This window comes from Echiichthys vipera (genome assembly GCF_963691815.1).
Source record: "Echiichthys vipera genome assembly, chromosome: 8".
NCBI lineage: Eukaryota > Metazoa > Chordata > Actinopteri > Perciformes > Trachinidae > Echiichthys > Echiichthys vipera.
Window position 1 is genome coordinate 6730580 of NC_139833.1, and position 18551 is coordinate 6749130.

General features: G+C 41.0%; 1 protein-coding gene across 2 annotated transcripts; it reads left to right on the top strand.

Moving 5' to 3' along the window:
* Positions 1 to 739: 739 nt before the first annotated feature.
* On the top strand, positions 740 to 17696 carry nt5c3a (5'-nucleotidase, cytosolic IIIA). Of its 2 annotated transcripts, none has more exons than XM_083918759.1 (8): positions 740 to 918; positions 13556 to 13654; positions 13887 to 13956; positions 14112 to 14244; positions 14360 to 14449; positions 14974 to 15136; positions 15224 to 15424; positions 15963 to 17696. In XM_083918759.1, the coding sequence occupies exons 1-8, from the start codon at positions 781 to 783 to the stop codon at positions 16062 to 16064; spliced, it is 996 nt and encodes a 331-aa protein (XP_083774885.1). In that variant the 5' UTR covers positions 740 to 780; the 3' UTR covers positions 16065 to 17696. The 2 variants fall into 2 exon arrangements, with proteins under 2 accessions (XP_083774885.1, XP_083774886.1); XM_083918760.1 differs by lacking the exon at positions 740 to 918 and adding an exon at positions 11515 to 11547.
* Positions 17697 to 18551: the final 855 nt, after the last annotated feature.

The window sequence follows — 18551 nt, forward strand, 5'->3', positions numbered from 1 at the left end:
AATTGTAAGATACTAAGTCATCATTTTGATTATGTTGATATATTAAGTCATTATTTTGAGATACTAATGCATTATTTTAAGAAAGTTTGTCATTATTTTGAGATACAAAGTAATTATTTTCATTATTTTGAGATAATTCCGCATTATTTTGAAAATGTTGTCATAATTTTGAGATACCAACTCATTATTTGCATTATTTTTAAATACTCATTATTTTGAGATACTAAGTCATTTTTCTGATATACAGTCATTATTTTGATAAACTAAGTCATTATTTTGAGATACTTACGCATTATTTTGAGAAAGTTTGTCAATATTTTCATTGTTTTGAGATACTAAGTTATTATTTTTTGAGATATAAAGTCATTATTTTCATTATTTTGAGAAAGTTGTCATTATTTTGAGATACCAACTCATTATTTTTTAGATACTAAGTCATTTTTCTGATATACAGTCAATATTTTGAGATACTAAGTCATTATTTTAGATGCTTAGTATTTTCCTTGTATGCAGTCAATATTTTGAGATACAAAGTCATGATTTTGATTATTTTTAGATACTCCCTCGTTATTTTGAGTTGAGTTTGTCTTCATTTCCTGCCCTTCTGTGTAATATTTTTACCCTTCGTGCTGTGACGCCAAATGATAACAGAGTGAGTGATCCTGCTGAGCACAGAGGATCTTTGGCTGTGGGCGTGCACCAATAGGAAGGCGCCTGTTGACAGAAGGCAGGAGGGGGACTCTGTGGCCTGGCGGTTGGTGGAGTAACAGCGGACTCTTCATGGACAGGACGGCCGTGGTGAAGGTCGGGGCCGCGGCCAGCGCCAGCGTGTGCGCCCTGCTCGGCGGCGTGGTTCTGGCCCAGTACATCGTCGCCAAGAAGAAGCGAGCGGGAAAGAAAACCCGGATCATAGAGATGGTGAGTGAAAGAAACAGACACTCGTGCTGTGTCAAGCCGACCCGGGCCAGATAGCATGAGAAACAGGAAGTGGGGGAGACGCGCCTTCAAAATAAAAGCGCTGGAAATCCGTGAAAACACGTAATTTTAGTGTGGTGTTTTCAAGGTTAGAAGTACTTGGATTTTTAATCCAAGTGCTTGAAATGTATATTATATGGTTTGGCATATACAAATGATATAACAGAGAAAAGAAGATCTGCATATTTAAGGCTGAAAGCAGCATTTTCTGATATTTTTGTATGAAAAATGACTTGACAATTAACATATGATCAAAATGGCTGATTATATTTGTCTCTGACTATGAATCAAATTAGTTTTCTTGTCATTTGTCATCCTTCTGTAGAAAGCTGTCTCTAAACACCATGCTGGTTGTTTATAAGACAAGAAGATCCACTTTAATGTGATGAAAAGTGCAATATTAAGTTTACTGAATAAACTGTATGCACTGTTTGCAAAAATGTAGTTTACCATAACTGGAAAGGGCTGGGAAGCATGAAAATACACTATGAAATGCTTGAAAAGTGCATGAAGTGTATGAACCCTGCCCTTTTATTTCTTATAGCCTTTATTTTCATGTTATAGTTGTGCGTTAAGGTATATTAACATCTGCAATGTGCTTGGTATAAATATGGTAAACATTCAGTAACCACCAAGTGTTTTAAACTTTATGCATTATTACCGTTTTTCGATGCAACCCATGCAACTCTCATGGGACATTACAACACGTGTGAGAGTCTATTGTGAAAATCCCGTCCGGAAATGTAGCGCCGTTGTTTGTGGTGTCTTGACAGATAGTGGACCCCCCCGTTGCTCTGCGCATGTGCGGGTTTCCCTTCAAACAGCAGCTGTGTTTAGAGGTCATCACGTTGCGTCTCTCCAACAGAAAGAGCAGCAGCTTCTCTGTTAAAAGCTTTGACAGCTGACCCTGTGTGCCAGTGATGCTCTCTACAGCCGTGCCACTGTCCTGGGAACAGCTTTGTGCTGCTGTCTATTGTTAAACAGGCAGCATGGAGGTTATGCAAGCTGCATCAGCACCCCTGCCGTGAAATGCACCCCCTCGCATTACAGGTGATATTCTGGATCAGAAGGCTGTTGTTTCCACCTATAGGAGTAGTTTATATACAGGTAACCACATTAAAAGCACACACAACCTATGAATTGCAAGAAAAACTGGGATTATATTTAGGAAACGCTGAGTCAAATACATTCAACTTGCTCAAAAGATCCATTTAAGTCATTTTGTAATTATGGCTGCAGTTTATTTCCACAGAACATACAAAAAGGTGTTGTTTTGTGTTCGCTATCATCCAAGTTTGTGATTTTAAACTCTTTAAAATAGTTTAAAGACTGTAAGTAACCAATGTTCTGACCGTTGTGGGTTACCTGTATATAAACTACTTCTGTAGGTGGAAACAAAAGCCTCCTGATCCAGAGTATCACCTATAAACATCACCTATAATGCCAGGGGGTGCATTTCACAGCAGGGGTGCTGGATACGGCACAACAGCGGCTCATTAACCTGTCCGACAGGAATCAGATTCCTGCACAAACATAAACATTCCACACCAACTGCAGACAGTGGCAGTTTTTCTGCACAAAGCTGCAAAACTTTTAGTTGTTTGTATCTGTAAAATTTTACTTCATATATATCTCATACTGTACATATACTTATATATCTTATGGTCATTTTTCTATTGATGTTCTTGACTACAGTACTTGGCTCAATGTATGTTTCTTTTTTAATCATAATTATTATTGTGCACATAAACACCAAGGAAAATTCCTTGTATGTGAAAACTAGATATGTTCCGATAATACCCCCGCCCCCCCAAAAAAAAGACAACAAATATATACATGTTAAACAGGTGCAAATGGGCAATGAGATGACCAGTAAATGGATTTCTATTTCTAATAACTCATGTGGTGTCGTATCGGTGCCTGGACTTCAGTACTCGCCGATACCGATGCCAGCATTTTCAGGTGTATCGGAGGCATTTCCGATACTGGTGTCAGAATCAGAACAACTCTAGTGAAAACGTACTTGGCAATAAGCACCTTTCTGATTTGGAAATGTGTATATATTTACATTTGTCTGTATGAGCAGAACAAAGGTGAAAACAACAATTATTACTTTATTGAACTTGCAAAATCTACCTCACTAAAACCTTGTTTTGCAACAATTATATATGAAAACTTGGATTTATACTTGCGTTCACAGGACGGATAACCATTTCTATTTTTGCCCAATAATTATGTGAATAAGTTTGCTTTATTTTCTCACAATGTAGTTTCTAATAACTGCCGCATGGATGTTAAACTAGTTAAGTCCAGGGCTTATAGATGAGGGCTGTAAGATATTTACAGTTTGCAGGCGTTTCTATATACTGTAATAGAATCGATGATTCATGTCTGAGTTATTTGGCTCCACCTGTATAGCTGCATATTTGTATGGTATGTAATGCGTAACCACAGAGACATACAGACACTCCAAAGCTCATTTACCCGAAAGGAATTTCATCTACACTAGAAACAGCCGATCAGATTTCAAAGTGGCCACCACAGCAGTCGAATCTCTGGCTATGGCTTGACTTGCTGTTTTATTACTCTCCTCGCAGGTTGCCTCGTCTCATTGTGTCATCTTAATTGTGCTTTTATCTGCGTTGGCTCCCCATAGTCTGAAGTGTGAAGCAGGGTTTTACAGCAGCATGTTTGGTTGGTGTAAAGCAGGGCTGCCCAACCCTGCTCCTGGAGGGCCACTGTCCTGCATGTTTTAGGTTTCTCTCTGCTCCAACACACCTGAATCTAATGATGTGCTCGGTATCAAGCAGCTGAAGCTTGTCACAGGTTTGAAAATCGTTAGACTCGAGCGTGTAAGAGCGGAGAGAAACCTAAAACATGCAGGGCAGTGGCCCTCCAGGAGCAGGGTTGGGCAGTCCTGGTTTAAAGCAAACAGGACAGAAACAGCTTTATGTGGCTTTGGTTCATGTCAAATAAGACTTAATTCCTTTCTTAGTTTTCCAATCCATGGTTACAGGTTTGAAGTATGTGATCTTGACCGCTTTACATCTGTTTTATTGCATCATTGTTGTTTTAGGAAATTAAACTTTTAACAGCCAGTTTGTGACAAAGAGGTTGTAAAATATATCAAAGTAACCTGGAAAGGCCAAACACTTGGATCTCTGAATGAGAGGTCAGAGATGAGACATAAGACTGCACTTTCTGATGCATCTTGGAGTTGTATGTGTTCTTACTGTGATCAGCATGAACTCAATAAGCTGAAGCAGAAGCTTTTTATTTACAACAGTGAGCAGCAGACGATCCAGTGAAGATCTGTAGACGCCTGTGTCTTGTTCTTTCCCTGCTGATGTGATTTGACTTCATTAAAAAACAGCTGAAACACCAAGGGAGGTTGTTTTCAGCTGACCAGAGCTTCCCAGGCAATCTTATTTTTTTATTTTCAGTTAAAGGTTAAATATGGAGAATAGGCAGAACACTGCCATAGTCTCTCAAGATCGTAGTCGCAACAACAAAAAATAATTCCAGCGTCCGGTTGCCAGGTCCGTTGCTGAGTGTGTCAAGTGATGAATCATACAGGGGAACGACTAATTTCGACTAGTTAATTAATTTTTTGTGTAATGTGTTAGCCGTTAGCGTTAGCTGTTACAGCTAAGTAAGCATGAAAGTGATCTTACCAATCAAGGAGAAACGTAGCCATTTGGGCGTGCGTTTTAATGCCGTTGAATCTCAGTCCATCCATTTCACCCAGTGCCAGCCTACAGTAGCTGCACCCAACAACAGACAACCCTGGCAACCAGCCACAAGGCTATTGACTGCTACAATGGAAAAAGAACGGGACAGAAAGTCATTGTCAAATCTGTCAAAAAAAATGTAAATATTAATTCAGACTTAATATTTTTTTTTATGGAAAAGTAATACTTTCATTCTGTACTCCTTAAAATGCCCGTTGGATGTATAATTATTTTTTTTAAATACAGCTTTGAATAAAGATTCTCCGTATTCCACCTTTAACGCTGCTAATTATTTGATTGAGAGTATTTCCTGGTTTATAACTCTGGCTGCAGGCCGTGGCTGCCACAGATATAATCAAAGTCTCTGGAATGAAACAGATCCAAGCTGCGAGGCAGCCGTCCGCCCTTTGTTTGCTCTGCTCCCGTGCAATTCCAGTTGTTTGGTGAAAAGAATGACGCTACATGATGAGTTTTTGGACTGATTAGCCGCTGTGGCTTCTGGGTAGAAACAGTCGGCTCATTTCTTTTCCAACCCGCAGCGTGGAAACTTATGGCCATCTGCTTTTGATGATGCCCGACGCTACAGAAGCACAAACATCCGCTCTGAGCCCCAGGAGTCATGAACCACACGACGGCAACTCAGCCAGACTTTCATTCTGTGTCCTGTGTTGAAATGTTACAGGGACATTCCTCTGCTGAGCCGCTTTATTGACTCCTGGAGCTCCTAAAAACCCAGCTGGGTCGTTTCAGAAATATTTGGGCATCCCAGAAAAACAAAGCACATTCTCCTCTTCATTCCTAAAAACCATTGTGGTTTCTGTTTACAGCAGGCTTTGTTCACTGGTTACTGCAGTTACGTGTAGTGCGTTCGCTCACACTTTCAACTGAGGCATCTGCCAAATGAAACAATAAGAATATCCAGTACAAAGGAGGTCAGAGGTCAGAACACTTTGATAATAGACGGACCACAGGTTTATTTAGGGCTGCACAAAAGATCTGATTGTTATTTTGACTGATCTTACATTATTCTCATTCTCAGTGGTAGATTAAAATGATCATGGTGTGGTTTTTGGGAGGATCAGTACCAAATGATTTGTAGGCTGGGACATCTCTGCAGAACCACAGTGTACAGTGTATATGACACATATTCTTTTTGTGATTCATTGTGCAGCCCTGTTATTATTACTGATGGAGAAGGAAATTATGAAATAATTGCTGGTGAACAAAAGGAGAAAAAAAATATTTCATGTTATAAAACTGCCCTGAAAGTTAGGTATATCTTTATCTTTATCTTTTATGTTTCTACTGTTTGAAATATATTTCAAACAGTAGAAACATAAAATTGTGTCCTTTTTGTATTGATAATAAATCCATAAATCCATGTACGGCAGAGTATCCTAAAACCCGAAAAAGTCTTTTAAAAACACAGCCAGCACACTAGAAGTAAAGAATTTCACACCCACTAATGTCTCTGGCCTATTTACTGGAGCTGATGTTGGCTGAACCGCTGATAGAAAAGCACATCACCTCCAACTTGAGACAGGTCATTATGTCTTGAGGCCATTGGCTCAGCATGGGCAAGGCAGCATCCTTCACTCCAAGCAGAATTGCGCGTCTGGCCAGAAGTAAGACAAAAGCAACTATATGTTGTTCACTAAGTGTCAAATGTGGGTCAACTCCAGCGGCAATGCTAAATAGAGCTAGAGTGGGGCTAGGGGCGAAATCTCTGCCCCAAAAATTTAGATACGGTATTGAAAACATTGTGCCAGAATATCCGTATTTTGGGGCACAGCCAATACATGTGTAAGAGAGTACCGTCGTTGGTTTTGCATTTGTCACATATTGAACTTAAGCTAGGGTAAAAAACTAAACAGTTTAGTCTTAGACATGTGAAGACGGTGGACAGTTTTGAACTGAGGGGAAAAATGTCTTCTACAGAGTGAGGGTTTGTCTATTGCCTGTAATATAGAGCCCAACTGGTCATCAGACAAAGGTCCCAGATCCGGTTCCCAGGTTGATCTACTCCTATCCAGGGGCGGGCGTGACAATATGGATATGTTCATGTATAATTTAGACATTGAACCTTTCAGATAACAGGTCAAAAGAAAGAAAGGTACCTATCGGGTTGATGTCTGGTTATGAGGGACATCCGACCTTATCTTAACGGTACATTCATTCTGTCCAAAGCAACGTATATTTTGTCCCTTTTTTTCGTAGGGCTCAGTGTCTTGCTCACGTAGACCAAAGTCCACTAGGTATCAAACAACGAAACGAAAAAAGAAAGAGAGGCAATTAACTGGAGTATTTACTCCATAAATTATTAAAACAAGTAGAAAGCTCTCTCAATGAACTCACGTGTAGCTGCTGATGGACATATGGTGGTGTATTTGACTGGTGTGAAACCTGTAAAACCTTTTTCTGCTTCGTGGCCTCTGTGAACGCTATGACTCACAGCATTGATGACTCAGTGACGACGGTGAGCCTGCATGCACAGGGCTTAAACCATTGAACCAGCCCTTGAATGTCTGCTGTGTAAAGGTCTTTTGCTGCATCCGGTGAAGAAGAAAGCTGCTGTAGTGTTTTTCACCCTGTTGAACCTCTGGGGGGCAGGGCAGAGCTACACTTGAACCGAAAGTCTGGGGGTTTCTTTTAGAAAATAAGATTGGTTTTGTGTGTTTCTGAATTCCACAAATAATCACTTCTTAATGTAGTATTATTATTTTAACAACCTTTATTACCTATACCTACTTACCTAACCGATACCTTTTATCAAGGGAGACCCGGCCAAGGCAGGCAGCAGCAGAGTTACAACACATAGGACGATAGAGAATAAAAAAATAAGCAACACCATTTACAATACATCATATCAGTTACAATTAAAAATAAAAGAGGCATTTTTGCAACCAAGAACAGTCGAAAACATTGAAATGTTTAGGAGTTTGTCTCAATTTCTTTCATTTTTGATTTGAAACCGCTTAAAGGAATTAATGCACTTTAAGTTTTGAACCATTCTGCAGCAAATTTGAGGGTGCAAAGAAAACAAATGCACTGTTTCCCCGTTCTGTGCGGACGTGTGGTACAGAAAGCATAACGACAGCCTGAGAACAAATGGGAACATGCATTTTGTTTTTTTTTATTAAGGGATTTTGCTACAGTCAGTAGAATGTTGTGTAGTCGAGGGAATTGCAACAAAAATGAAAATCTAAAAAGGGTGAAGTCTGAACCCGAGCAGCCGCAGCCTTTTTCTGCTGCTTTATCTGTAGCAACAGATTGTCACCATGACAACCAAAGCTCGTTTTCAGTGTGGGTGGGGCCACAAGAGCCTGATGATGGTCCTTAATACAAAAACAAGCACATTCACAATACTCAGGCGTGTCTTAACATCACACCGTGTTCACTTAGAAATATAAATAGGATCCATGCAGCCTGGAGGCATTCATGTACTCTGCACATATTTAAGATGGATATTAGACAGGTGTCAAGAGGTTATTTGCAACAGAAATGGATTTCACAACCTTGTTAAGGATTATCCATAATATCTCTTTGTGGCTGATAGGATAAATTCTCCGTCTATACTGCCAGTTTACAGATGAGCTGATATGTTATGTTATGTTCAGGTCATTTAGTTTGTGATCGGCAGTATTAGCAGTAGTAGCTAGTGTGAACACAGTTGTTTATAAGATGTGATCACATTAAAACAGTGCTTGGATCAATTGTCTCTCAACAGCTCATTACCGGGCACCTGTGGAAACACTCAGAGAAGCCCTGCGCTTTGTCCTCCATGACCTTTGACCCCTGACAGACCCAGGCGAGGTCACCGCAGCACTAACCTATCCGTAACCTTTGCCCGGGCTTGTGCGGGTGTGATGGGATATCAGAGGAATGCTGCGAGGAATTTCAAAAAAATAACAGCTGTTAGAAAAGTCTATCGCACTGATAACAGTCATTTTCTGTGCGGGCGTGTTTGAGAGCAACATGCAAAGTAGTATCCAAATGAGCACTTATGTAACTGCTAGCTCCACTCAGCTTTGCAGTCACATGCTGAACAAGTCTAACAAACGACCTTTAATCCCCACTCCATTACCTTCTTATTTTGATCTTTTCTGCGATCCTTTTCTCTGTGTGATGACGGCCGTGAAGCTGCAGGAATATTGACATCCACTGTGCTTTTATCATGGTATCACTTCCTGCGGGGCAATAATTAAACCAAACAAACGCTCATGTGACATGTGACACCACTGTAAGCGATTAAAGCTTTTACACTGTAGTGGTGACCGTACTGTTGCATTAATGCAGCAGACTACGTTGTAACTAGTTTTCCTCACTCACATGTTAAACGTTGAATAAGTAGAGTCTTTATTAAAAGCTATATTTAAAAATATATATATAATAAAAAAATATATATATGTAGTCTGCATTTCAAAAAAGTTTTACGGGTTTGACAATGACTTTCTGTCATGTTCTGTTTCCATTGTAGAAGCCAATAGCGTTAAATCACAGGTTGCCAGGGTTGTCTGTTGTTGCTGCAGAAACAAGAAATAATTTTGAGTTGAGAGCTAGCTAATCGATTACACAGCACTCAAAGAAAGACTTCCAGTTGAAGACTTGCTAACGTTAAATACTGTTGTAAGATTTATTTATTAGTCCAAATTAGTCGTTAGACTGATCCCTTGACACACGAACCTGGCAACCCAACTGCTGGAATTATTTTTTGTTGTTGTGACTACGATCTTGAGACACTAGTGCTCCTTCTCCATATTCAACCCTTAAGGTGAAACGTGTGCAAGAAAACCATTTACAGTTTAGTCAACAATGAAAATAATTGTTAGTTGCCGCAAGGGATCGACCGTTTCTTTAGGGCCGATACGATACAGGTAAAAAAATGCAAATATTGGCCGGCCGATGTATCGGTTGATCACTTGTTGCCGCCCTTTCATCTCAGACTTTTTTTATGCCTTTATTGTTTACTTTAGCTGAAGATTGACAGGAAATGGGAGAGAGGGGCGGGGACATGCAGCAAAAGGCAACAGCCCGGAGCTGACCCTGGGCCGCTGCAGGGAGGACTGTATGTCTACCGTGTGAGCTACTGGGATCCCCAAAAATGCAGTACTTTTACATGCATTTTTCTTTAAAATAACACATAACATATTATCAAAAACAAATCCAAAACTTGAATCAACACTAGGGCCCACTAATATTCCTCAGAGAACTTTGTGAAACAGCCCCAAACAGGTGATCAACCACTAAAGCTTTGCTCCACTTCCGTTATGGGTGGTTAAGTCACGCAGGTTCGTGACTGCACTTGTTTTCTTGCAAAGTAGTGTTAACACCTCAGTGGCTTAGAGCGATCACCTGTCATATTCACATCTTTCTTAGTGTGGACTTATAGTCTGCATGTACTGTTAATATGTGCAAACTTCGATATACATGACATAACACGATGTGCATATGTCCAAAGTTAAGGTAAGAATTATTGCACAGGATTGTAATGGAACAGAAAGATACTGAACTAAACAAAAACACACTCCTCTCCTTGTAAATCCAGGAGAGGATTAGAGGGCCTGTAGCCTGATTTTTGCAGCGGAGTGTGCACTGTTATGATGGTACAGTGTAATCAGAGAGCGTCGACCCAGTTCTTGTGAGTCGTGGTATGCAAGTCAGTGGAGCTCTGCAGAGGAGTGGACGTGCTTGTCTCATGTTCAACTCTCCTCTGTCTTATTGCAACAACACCAACAGTTCAGAGCGCAGGGAGCTGAGCCTTGTTCAGCAAAAACTGAGCCTGGGACCAAGCGGCCATGTTGCACAAAGGTACAGAAGTTGCACAGATATCCTTCTTTATAGAAAACGATGATGGATGATGTCATATAGAATTTTTTAAATGTTAAGCAATTGACTGATAATGAATATACCGTACTATTTAGCTTTAGCAATGTAAAATTATTTATGTAATGTATAATAATCTTAAATATTCTTCAATAAAGTTATTTGCTTTGGAAAGCAGCTTCCTGCGTACTTTTGCGGAGTCATCCATCCTACCATCTTCAAGGGGGTCGCGGGGGGGTGGTAGAGCCAATGCCAGCTGACATTGGGCGTGAGGCGTGGTACACCCTCGACAGGAGGCCAGTTTATCACAGGGCACATAGAGACAAACAACCATTCACACTCACACCTACGGGCAATTTAAAGTCCTCAATTATCGCTCTTTTTGGACATGTTAAGACTCAATCAGAAACACAAAGATGTGCTGCAGCTCGTCTGTTTCTAAGTGTGTGCATCTGTGTGACCTGAACATTGAAGCAGCAGCACAAAGATGAGGATCACACACTGTAGATTAATACCTGTGTGTGTGTGTGTCAGAGAGAGTGAGGCACGTCCATTACCTGTATGCGCATCATTTGTGACTGACTATTGTAAGACCAAACAGCCTGACGCTCATGCTGAACCTTGACCTTCCTAACCTTCCCTGCTCTGTCATGCTATTTTCTGCGTGTATGTGTGTGTGTGCGGGGGTGTTGTGTGTTAAAATGCGTGTGCTCAGCAGTCCACCTTCTCTGATTGATTTTAAAGGTTCCTTTTCCACGGGGTCAAAGGTCACATGTCTGTAATGTAGGTCTATTTATACTGAACTGCGTGTGTGTGTGTGAGTGTCATGGGTCAGCTCAAATGATCATTGTGTGTGTGTGTGTGTGTGCGCCTCTCTGTACAGGGGGAGGGGTTGCTTGTCTAAAACATTTTTGGGCGACGCCCTCTCCCTCCCTGACTGCTGCTGCAGATATAAAAGCCCTCTGCAGCCATACAATCTTTTCCTCACTTTTGTTTCAGCTGACACAACAGACCCGCGGTAAGTTAGTGTGTGTATGTGTGCGTGTGTGTGTGTGTGTGTGTGTGTGTATGTTTATGTTAATGTGTGTATATAACTGGTTACACTCCAGGCTGTAGCCAGTTTTGGTTCATAGTAACTGTAAAAGAACAAACACTGAGTGCTACAAAAAAGAACAAAATCCTTCCAAAATGTCTTTTTTCTGTTATTAAGATGCTTTGACCTTTGACCTCTGACCTCAGTATTTGCTGCTTGTAATGTTAATCCACAAATTTAGTTTTTTTAACCAAACTCTTTACTTCTGTTCGATTATAATGTTGTAAAACTGCTCTCGCTGTCTGTTGACAGATCGGGCTGTGTCAAAGTGTCGCTACAAATGTGAAATTGATGATTGTGAAGCAGAATTTACGTCTTCAGAATATTCAGTTTGTTCAGATGAAAAGCAGATCTGAATGTCAGGGACACACACCCTGTAAAACCCCTGTTAGCTCTACGTATTTATGGCCCTGTACAGTCAGAGCATGTTTACAGAGCCTCTGTCGTCTACAAAGTCTTTACTCAGCAGATATGACATTCAGGAAGTTGTGTTTGTGTGTCAATCATATGCATATTAGAGTAGGCAGTTTTATTTTAGGTTTGTGTTCTGGGTGTCGTGTTTCTGGAGGATCAGAGGGATTTATGAGGTGCCATGAAGCCTGAAAGTGATGATATAACAAGGTGGAAGTTGTGCTGAGAGTGCCTGTGTGTATTCAGTTTGTTGCCTCTCTCTCAACTGTCAGTGTTGCATCAGAAAGAGCTTTTTAATATTCATATCTGTATGCATACGGACTGTCCTCCATTAAAGAGAGACTGTCCTCTATCAGTCAATTACCACTCTTTAGTCGATGTAAACAGATCTGTAAAACAGAGTTTCTTAAGAAAAGAATGAAGCAAAACACCACTTTAAATCTTTTGTTTACCAGATGTGCTCATAAGTTTAGTAAGTAAATAAGTCATTCAGCATTAAAATAGCATAAAGATTTACTAGACAATGAAATGTCCGATTTAATGGACTAAGAGGGGGAAGCCCTTGTATGTGTAGATCTATCTATGCATAGATAGATAGATAGATAGATAGATAGATAGATAGATACTGCAACCAATTCTAAATAAACAAAAATAAATAGGTAAATGACACCGTTTCTAAGCACAACTTTGTGCATTACAGTACGTGTTCTGTAAAAAAGGTTTTTATATCGGCACATATCAGAAAACACACGCGCAAGTACGATTTGTCTTTGCTTTTTGGCATCGATATACGGGTATGGCTCTCATGGATAGGTCACTCTTTTAAAAAAATAAACAAAAAAACAAAATGACAAAAAACGACCACAGAAAATCAACTGGTGTTACTGAATGTTCACCTATTATCCAGCAGATCCGGTCTCTGTGATACAGCTGCACATGTCCGAGCCATTTGAAAGACAAACATTTCCTGTTGTCGAGCAGTGAGAAGGTTTGAGAAGTTGCCCATTCTGCAGCGGTCAGGCACGACGGATGTCCATGAGATGAAGTTACAAGACGAGGTTAAGTTGACCTGCTCTCTGCAGGGCAGCACTGTGGCTGTTGGTGAGGCCGTCCAGCCTGTTATACAACACGGGCACAATCCAAACATCAGCTGTTTCATGACTCTGAAACCTGACTCCAGCAATGTGTGTGTGTGTGCGTGTGTGTGTCTGGACCAGTGAACAGTGTATTCAAATACACTGAAGACCGTATAGAAATGCCATTAATTCTAAGTTGGCATGTAGTCCTCATACCGCTCAAAACATACTTTCACACATGGTTCATATTTAATCCTGGTTCTCAACACAAGCTTCGCTTCAGTGCTCTCCTCCTCCTCCTCCTCCTCCTTCTTTTTCATTCCACATACCAAAGAGCTGTAGATAGACTCATGCCAGGTTTTGAATTGTTCCTGTTTGTCTACGTTAGAGGGACGATTAAACCTCACCCTCAAATAACCCCTTTCACTCTTTCTCTCTCTCTCCAGATGCCTCAGTTTGAGAAGACGACGGTCCACATGAGGGACCCTGAGAGGGTGGAGCAGATCATCTGCGACCTCATCAAAGGAGGAGCTTCCAAACTACAGGTAGGGTAGTGTCCTCATGACACCCTGTCAACTCAGTGTTGATGTGAAACAGAGCCCCCTGGTGGTTCTGAAGCTCACAACTGGGAAAACTTACAAGCCGAACACTTTGAATGGGTTTTGAATGTTTGAAGCCTTTTAACTCGAAAAGGTTTAGTTTCTTCCAGTGTCTGTATAAGGATCCGGTGTGTTTGTGTGTTTCTGGTAAACAAATGTATCCTTGGCTGTGTTGCAGGTCATCACAGACTTCGACATGACGTTGAGCAAGTTCGCTGTCAACGGCCAACGCTGTCCGACGTGTCACAGTAAGTACAGCGAGAAAAACCAGCATGAGACGTTTCTTTGTTTGTTTCTTTTTCTAACTGTCGCAATTTAAATCCTCCAATTTCCAGTTTGCGTGCCGTTTTCTTGCCTGTTTGGAAAATAAATTATAATTGGGTTTTTCTTCTTTTGTGTCCAGATATCATTGATAACTGCAAGCTGGTGACAGAGGAGTGCAGGCAGAAGCTGCTGCAGCTGAAGAATAAATACTATCCCATCGAGATCGACCCTCAGCTCACCATGGAGGAGAAATACCCGTTCATGGTGGAGTGGTACGGACACGTGCACACAAACCTACACAGGTGTAACAAAGTCATGCACGTTTACCTAAAAGTGTGTGTTTATGTGTGTGTGTGTGTGTGTGTGTGTGTGTGTGTGTGTTTTCAGGTATTTCAAGTCTCACACACTGCTTGTGGAGCAGCGGCTAGAGAAAGACAAACTGGCCGAGGTAGTGAGAGAGTCTGACGCAGCACTCAGGTACCTGGACACTCTGAACACAGGAGCACTGCGGTTTACTGTTGCATTATGGGTGTTTAGCAGATGGCATTGCCCTATCTATCTATCTATCTATCTATCTATCTATCTATCTATCTATCTATCTATCTATCTATCTATCTATCTATCTATCTATCTATCTATCTATCTATCTATCTATCTATCTATCTATCTATCTATCTATCTATCTATCTATCTATCTATCTATCTATCTATCTAGTTTATAATCTTATTAAGCCTCTTGATGGCAAACGCCTTCTTGAAGACGCATACGAGTTTTAACATTCAGGAGAGGGGTATCTACTGTTGTATTTTTATGTCATCGAACAAAGCTTTCAAATCTTTAACGCCTGTTTTAACCACAGATCTATTTATTCTTCCAGGCATCCAACCAAAAACGCTCCTTTAAATGTTTTCACAGAATGAGGTGCCGTGTCTACCTCAAACAAAAGAATACGCGGCGCCTCTCACCGACTTGTCTCTCTTCCATGTCTGCTTGGTTTCAGGGACGGCTACGAGCAGTTCTTTGACCGCCTGCAGCAGCACGATGTGCCCGTCTTCATCTTCTCCGCTGGCCTGGGCGACGTCCTGGAGGAAATCATTCGCCAGGCCGGAGTCTACCACCCCAACGTCAAGGTCGTCTCCAACTTCATGGACTTTGATGAAAACGTGAGTCCCGCAGGAACGAAGACGGACCCGCACCCCTGCACTTCTGTGTTACAACTAGTGACTCTTGTTCTGCTCCTCATCTCACAGGGCGTCCTGAAGGGTTTCAAGGGCGAGCTGATCCACGTGTACAACAAACACGACGGCGCCCTGAGGAACACGGAGTACTTCAAACAGCTGAAGGAATACTGCAACATCATCCTGATGGGGGACTCACTGGGAGACCTCAGCATGGCCGACGGAGCACCCAGCGTGGAGAACATCCTCAAGATCGGCTTCCTCAACGATAAGGTACAGACGAGACACTTGACCACGGCTCCTAACACACAGAAATGTCCCTGAACATGGAGTTGATTGAGTTTGTGATCTTGGAAATAACCAATAAACTGAGATCTGGGAGGAGGTGATGTCTGTTTGAGATGTAATCCGGATTTTTCCAATAGCGATTGTAGTGATTGAATTTGCCAAACACCATGATACTTTGCCTGCCTGTGTGAACCAAGCCCCAACCACAGCGACTTCCTGGTCGATCTAATCAGGAAGTGCAAAAAAAGTCAGTTCTCTGAGTGGCCACTAGGGGCAGGTCTCATAATAGAGCAGTTTCTCATTGACCCCCATGTTAAACAGGTCGTTTTCACAGCATAATTAAACCTGTTTAAGGCCTGGTACAATAAACCATTCTAGTCTTTATGTTTAGGTCATATCTCCAAGACAACACTTATTTTATTGGAGGTTAAAGTTTATGAATAATTAGGGGCATTGTCTCTTGAGTGACAGCAAGCCGCTGGCCCTTCTTCTCCTGACAGTTTCCTTTTGTCTCACTCCGCAGGTGGATGAGCGGCTGGACAAATACCTGGACTCTTATGACATCGTCCTGGTGAAGGACGAGACTCTGGAAGTGCCCAACGCCATCCTTCAGAAGGTTCTATAACTCCACCCCCAACTTAACCCCCACCCAGTCCACCCCTCTCCTCCCATCAGCCCCTCCCAGCCTTTGGGCCTGTCCGACTTCTAACACCAACCTAAACTGTTGTCGCTGGTCCAAGCCCTTCACTCGCTCTGGATCCCACCGGGATCCTCTACAGTCTCTGTACCCCCAGCCCTCCCACTGCCCACCCCCACCCCCCTCACCCCACCTCACCCTTTAAGAGCCTTTTTTAAAAGACATCTCCTGAATGAACTGTTTTAAAAGTCGGCACAGCAGCATCAGCCTGTCTCTGGTGTGTTTTTGTTGTTGAATTGTTTCTGATTTCAAGTTGTTTTATGATAAAAGAAAAACCAAAAGTGAGATTTAAAAAAAAAAAAAACACACACACGCTCTCATTTCATCTTTATAATTTGCACATTATTGTTACCGTTCTTATTCATAGGATTATTTTTGATAAGGTAATAATTGTTTGCCAGAAAGCACAGAGTTGTCTTTGAGCTGTCCCGTTAAGTCTGTCGCCTCATTTGCTCCGATCCCGTGACTCTGGTGTCGGACCTGTTGTCAGACATGAAACACGCATCTGCAACAGCTGCATTGGAGCTTTTACAGGTCATGGAAGTAATTAAATACATAAACAACCTTGGTAAATGTAACTCCTCCCAAAAAATTCAAATGTGTTGCTCGCCGGTGACAGCAGCAATATAATGATCATTGACACAATATTTGTTTTAGGTGGGGGGGATTCATATTGTTAATGTGAACGCACTTTATATTCTGTGTACGGTGGAGTCAGCCTGTACGTGAACATACGTGGCAGTAATTCTGATTCGTGGATGTAGGAGCGTGTTCGTGCACAGAAAAGCCATGTTTACAAAAGCTTTTGTTTTCACCCTATTGTGTTCATTTGGCACATATCAACACACAAACTCAGAAGCAGCTCTTTACTCTTGAAACATTAATCCTATTTTTTGCTTTGTGAACTTATCTGTATCGTCAGTGACTCAACAATCAGGTGTTCTCCGTGCCAGTGTTTAAGGTTAAAGACGTATTGAGTAAAGATGACCTCCGGTGGCCATTAGCAGGAATTACACCTCCAAAACCCCCTTGAACCACCGTCAGAGGTGCTGCAAAATGACAGTATATCTAAAGTATAGCTAATGTAAGTTTAATTTCGCTGAACAGAGGGAAACACACTGTTACCTGTGGCTCAATAAATTTAATTGCATCACATTTCCATTCTGTGGTTACAAGAGCACTACCTCTAACATAATCATCTTAGTTTATTTGAGGGGGAATATTCAAAATGTCACTTTCTCCCTTTGTGTTGTTGAATGTTCTCTTTGACGTGTTAAATGTGCTGCTATCACCCTGCATGTTGCCTTTTCTTATCGTTGACCTATTGTAAAAGAAACAGGAGACTCAAATATATAAATATATAAATCTATATCTCAATAAAAACAGGGAATAATGTCATACTGTATATGTGGCCCTTCTATGGAAATGTATATTGTTTCACTGTATTTGGAGAGATCTCCAAAAAGTATAGACCTGTGTGTTGTATTTTTATAAGCAGATGGCTTTCTCTCTTTTCGTTGGTGGTGTGATTTGAAAATGCAATAAAATGTCAATTTGTGAGCAATGACTGGATCCCAGACAGGACAGAAATCTGGTGTAACAAAGCATCAAGTGTCAATGGGGAACTGTACAGACAGTTGACACCTGCAGTACCATATTCCTCCTGCAGGTGGCACTGTTGACCAAGTTCATCTGAAGAAGTCTGGGAACAGTTTTAGAAGAGCATAGTTTGGCCAACGTGGCATTCTGAAAATCAAAACTAGTGCTCAAAATACAGGAAAACGTGGCTCGTTGGTCTAGGGGCATGATTCTCGCTTAGGGTGCGAGAGGTCCCGGGTTCAAATCCCGGACGAGCCCAATTTTGCCATAAAGATACCCATTTTTAGTAACAACTGTCAATTGATTGATGTTTTACTTGTTATCCCTGGCTGGAGATTGGAAGGAAGCAAAATAACACAGATTTTCACGTTTTGTTTTACAGATTGCATTACATCAATTACATTTTAAGATTACAATGCAATTACTAAAATAAATGAGAACTCCAGATTGACACCCCATCAATAATCCCGTCAATAAGATCTGGTTTATGACTATTCTTTGGTAAGTAAGTTTACTCATACAAGGAATTTGCTTTGGTGTTTTGGTGCATAGGCAATAAACATAAATATAGAATAGAAAAATACAATAAAAGTACTAAAGTACTAAAAATGTGCAAACATATATTGTAGGGTGTTAATCTAACCAATCCAATGTGGTCATGAATATCATTTACTATGGGAGTTTCATTGTGCAAACACAAATATTTGTGATAAAAGAAGAAGAAAGCCTTGAGGTCATCTGGTTGAGTTTAAGTACATTTTTTGAGAATAAATTTGCTGATTTCTCGCTTCTGCTGAGAAAAAAGATGGTATAATA